Here is a 3,880-nt window from a genome sequence, read left to right as displayed (position 1 = left end):
ATACCTGAGACTGGGTAATTTATAAAGAACATAAACTTACTTCTCACAGTTCTAGAGGCTGGGAGTCCAAGATTAAGGCACCAGCAGGATCAGTGTCTGGTGAGGGCTCAGTTTCCAGTTCCAAGATGGCAACTCGTTGCTGCATCCTCTGGAGGGGAAGAACACTGTGTCCTCACATGGCAGAAGAGTAAAGAGAGCAAACCTACTCTCTCAAGCCCTTTTATAAATGCCCTACTACATTCGTGAGAGCATAGCTCTCATAAGCATCACTTCCTAAAAAGGCCCCACTGAATTTTGGAGGTAACACGCATTCAAATCATGGCAGCCGTCACCCCAGTTGTTTACATATTGTCGATACTGGTTGCATTCACACCATAAAGGCAGAATTTAGTAGTTATGACAGAGACCACATGGCTATTGGGCCTAAAATATTTATCACTGGGCTGTTTACAGAAAAAGTTTGCCAATCCTTGCTCTAGTCCAGGAGAAGAATGGCCAATGACCTCCAGTGCCCAAACTGTGAGGGCACTATTACAAACTCACAGGGACATCACAGGGTATTTTAAATTTCTGAGGAAACAACAGTGACATCTGTCAGAAGCCACGTGAACTACCAGCTTGAGGTAATTCAAAGTTTCAACATTAGAGCAAATTACATTCTTTTGACTAACCTATCTTTGCAGTCAGGTTTTCAGTGGTAGATACGGTCTCAAGAAAGCGTTGTGCAGAATCCAGTTACGAACAGGAAATGAGGGTAGTGGTGTCCCATCTGATTTCAAGGTTTCAGAAATTATGAGGTACCCAAGAGGTATAAACATCCCATTAGTAAGCGAATGTGGTTATTTAAGGATGAAATTAAAGTATTATTCTTTCTTTCAATTTATGTGTATATGTTAAAGTCGCTACCAAGTTATTAGGACATAAATACATATGTTAAAAGTAATAGCAAAAACCATAATTACTTTTGCACCAACCTAATATTAATTTGTTTGACCCTAACTACTTAATAAACAGAAATGTTAGGTACTTCTTTTGACCTATGGGAACTGAGAAAAAAATTATTCAGACACTAAAGGTGCCATGAACTTCTGATCTAGTGGATGATCATCAATGGCTGCTGAAAGGATCAGGTGAAAAGCAGATGAGGAACTTTGTTATAGACAACATTTGAGCCCACTGAACAGCTTTAATCTCACAAAAGAAAGACCTCCAGAAATCGTGTGCTTCCCAAAGTGTTACAATAGAAGTACAAAACACTATCTATAAAGGCTTGATTTTAATAAATTAAGTGTGAATATGATCAATTGTTCAACTATCCAGACTTAACTACCAGCCTACAGCAATTAGAAGGAATAGAGAATGTTAAATAACATTGCAGGGATATAATCAGCAAAATCTAGACTACAAGAAATTTTACTGGAAAAAAATACTTCAGTTTCTTTGAAAAAAAATGTAAAGGTAAAAAAGAGGTGGTTAACTTAGGACTAAAGGGGATGTAAGAAACATAACTAATTGCAATGTGTGAATCTTGTTTGGATCCTGACTCAAACCAACTGAATTAAATTACAGTACAATTCAAGAATTTGTAAATTCATGATACTAAATATTAATGTTTTAGTATGATAATTATATTGTGGTTATAATTTTTTAGATGAGTCTTTTGTTGTTGTTTTGAGACAGGGTCTCACTCTGTCACCCAGGCTGGACTGCAATAGTGCAATCTCACTGCAGCCTCAACCTCCCTGGACTCAGGTGATCCTCCCATCTCAGCCTCTCAAGTAGCTGGGACTACAGGTATACACCAACATGCCCAGCTAGTTTTTGTATTTTTTGTAGAAACAAGGTTTCTTCATGTTGCCCAGGCTCTTCTTGAACTCCTGGACTCAAGGGATTTATCTGCCTCAGCCTCCCAAAGTGCTGGGATTATAGGCATGAGCCACTGCACCGGCCTTAAAAGAGTCTTTATCTTTTAGAAATACATACTGAGGGAGGTTCTGCCTACCCGAGGCCGCTGCTGTGCAGAGACCCCTGGGTGAAGCCACCGTCATCATGTCTGACCAGGAGGCAAAACCTTCAACTGAGGACTTGGGGGATAAGAAGGAAGGTGAATATATTAAACTCAAAGTCATTGGACAGGATAGCAGTGAGATTCACTTCAAAGTGAAAATGACAACACATCTCAAGAAACTCAAAGAATCATACTGTCAAAGACAGGGCGTTCCAATGAATTCACTCAGGTTTCTCTTTGAGGGTCAGAGAATTGCTGATAATCATACTCCAAAAGAACTGGGGATGGAGGAAGAAGATGTGATTGAAGTTTATCAGGAACAAACGGGGGGTCATTCAACAGTTTAGATATTCTTTTTATTTTTTTTCTTTTCCCTCAATCCTTTTTTATTTCTAAAATCTTGTTTGTGCTCGCTTCGGCAGCACATATACTAAAATTGGAACGATACAGAGAAGATTAGCATGGCCTCTGCGCAAGGATGACACGCAAATTCGTGAAGCGTTCCATATTTTTCTTTCACCAAAAAAAAAAAAAATATTGTCAGAAGATTCCAGAAAAGTTCTAATTTTCATTAGCAATTAATAAAGCTATACATGCAGAAATGAATACAACAGAACACTGCTCTTTTTGATTTTATTTGTACTTTTTGGCCTGGGATATGGGTTTTAAATGGACATTGTCTGTACCAGCTTCATTAAAATAAACAATATTTGTAAAAATCGTAAAAAAAAAAAAAGAAATACATACTGAGTTGCCAGGCACAGTAGTACACACCTATCGTCTCAGCTAATTAGGAAGCTGAGGCCGGAGGATCCCTTGAGCTCAGGAGTTTGAGGCCAGCCTGGGCAACACAGATAAGTGATACCTGTGATAACACAGATAAGGCAACATCTATACAGGGAATCTCTACCTAGTCCTTAAATGTTGGGGTTTTTTTGGAATTTGTTCTCAATTCCTGGCCCCATCCTTTTTTTGTCTTGAGTGATTTTATCTTCTCTCAGTGCACATGTGTATTAATCAAAAATGTTTTAGGGCCTCTGGCTACGATGGCACCTGCAGTAATCCCAGCACTTTTGTAGGCTGAGATGAGAGGGTCACTTGAGGTTAGGAGTTGGAGACCAGCCTAAGCAACATAGGGAGACCTCATCTCTACAAAAAATTTAAAAATTAGGCAGTTGTGGTGGTGGACACCCGTAATCCCAGCTAGTCAGGAAGCTGAGTAGGGAGGAGCTCTTGCACCTGGGAGGTAGAGGCTGCAGTGAGCTGTGATCATGCCACTGCACTCCAGCCTGGGCGACAGAGTGAGACTCTGTCTCAAACAAACAAAAACAAAGTTTTAGTGGCTATGATATTATGATACATACTGGTTTTTTGTCCATGCTTCCTGACCTCTATCTCCCATAGTCCTTGTTATAATGTTGGGGCACTTAAGGCCTTAGGAAATAGAATCTCTCTTTCTTTCTCCCGTCCTCCTTTTACCTGTCCAAGGCAAGACTATAAACTGATTGTGGGTCAAAAGATCCTTAATCCAGAAAGCGCCCTACCCCACACCTGAGAGGAAAGAATACAACACAGAGAGGCTAAGAAAAGTCTGAAATGACAAGCCTTGCTGGGCTTAAATCATATTTTCTTGTCTAATCACATTTCTACACAGTTGTCAATCATGCCTATGCAATGAAGCCTCCATAAAAACCCAAAATGAGAGGGATCAGAGAGCTCCTGGATACCTGCACATGTGGAGGTTCCTGGAGGGTGGTGCACCCAGGCGGTGCATTGAAGCTCCATGCCCCTTCCCCTACACCTCACCCTATGCATGTCTTCATTTGTATCCTTTGTAATATCCTTCATGATAAAACAGTACATATAAGTAAG

General features: G+C 40.2%; 1 protein-coding gene and 1 non-coding gene across 2 annotated transcripts; both read left to right on the top strand.

Annotated features, from left to right (window-relative positions):
- Positions 1–1,988: 1,988 nt before the first annotated feature.
- LOC117065136 (small ubiquitin-related modifier 1) lies at positions 1,989–2,427 on the top strand. Its single transcript, XM_033179585.1, has one exon. It carries the CDS (start codon positions 2,050–2,052, stop codon positions 2,353–2,355), a length of 306 nt encoding a protein of 101 aa, XP_033035476.1. The 5' UTR covers positions 1,989–2,049; the 3' UTR covers positions 2,356–2,427.
- Positions 2,415–2,521, top strand: LOC117066329. Its single transcript, XR_004430289.1, has one exon. It is a non-coding gene; the product is annotated as a U6 spliceosomal RNA (small nuclear RNA).
- Positions 2,522–3,880: the final 1,359 nt, after the last annotated feature.

Source organism: Trachypithecus francoisi, unplaced genomic scaffold, assembly GCF_009764315.1.
Source record: "Trachypithecus francoisi isolate TF-2019V2 unplaced genomic scaffold, Tfra_2.0 Lachesis_group2, whole genome shotgun sequence".
Taxonomy (NCBI): Eukaryota; Metazoa; Chordata; class Mammalia; order Primates; family Cercopithecidae; genus Trachypithecus; species Trachypithecus francoisi.
This window is presented reverse-complemented; position numbering and strand designations above follow the sequence as displayed.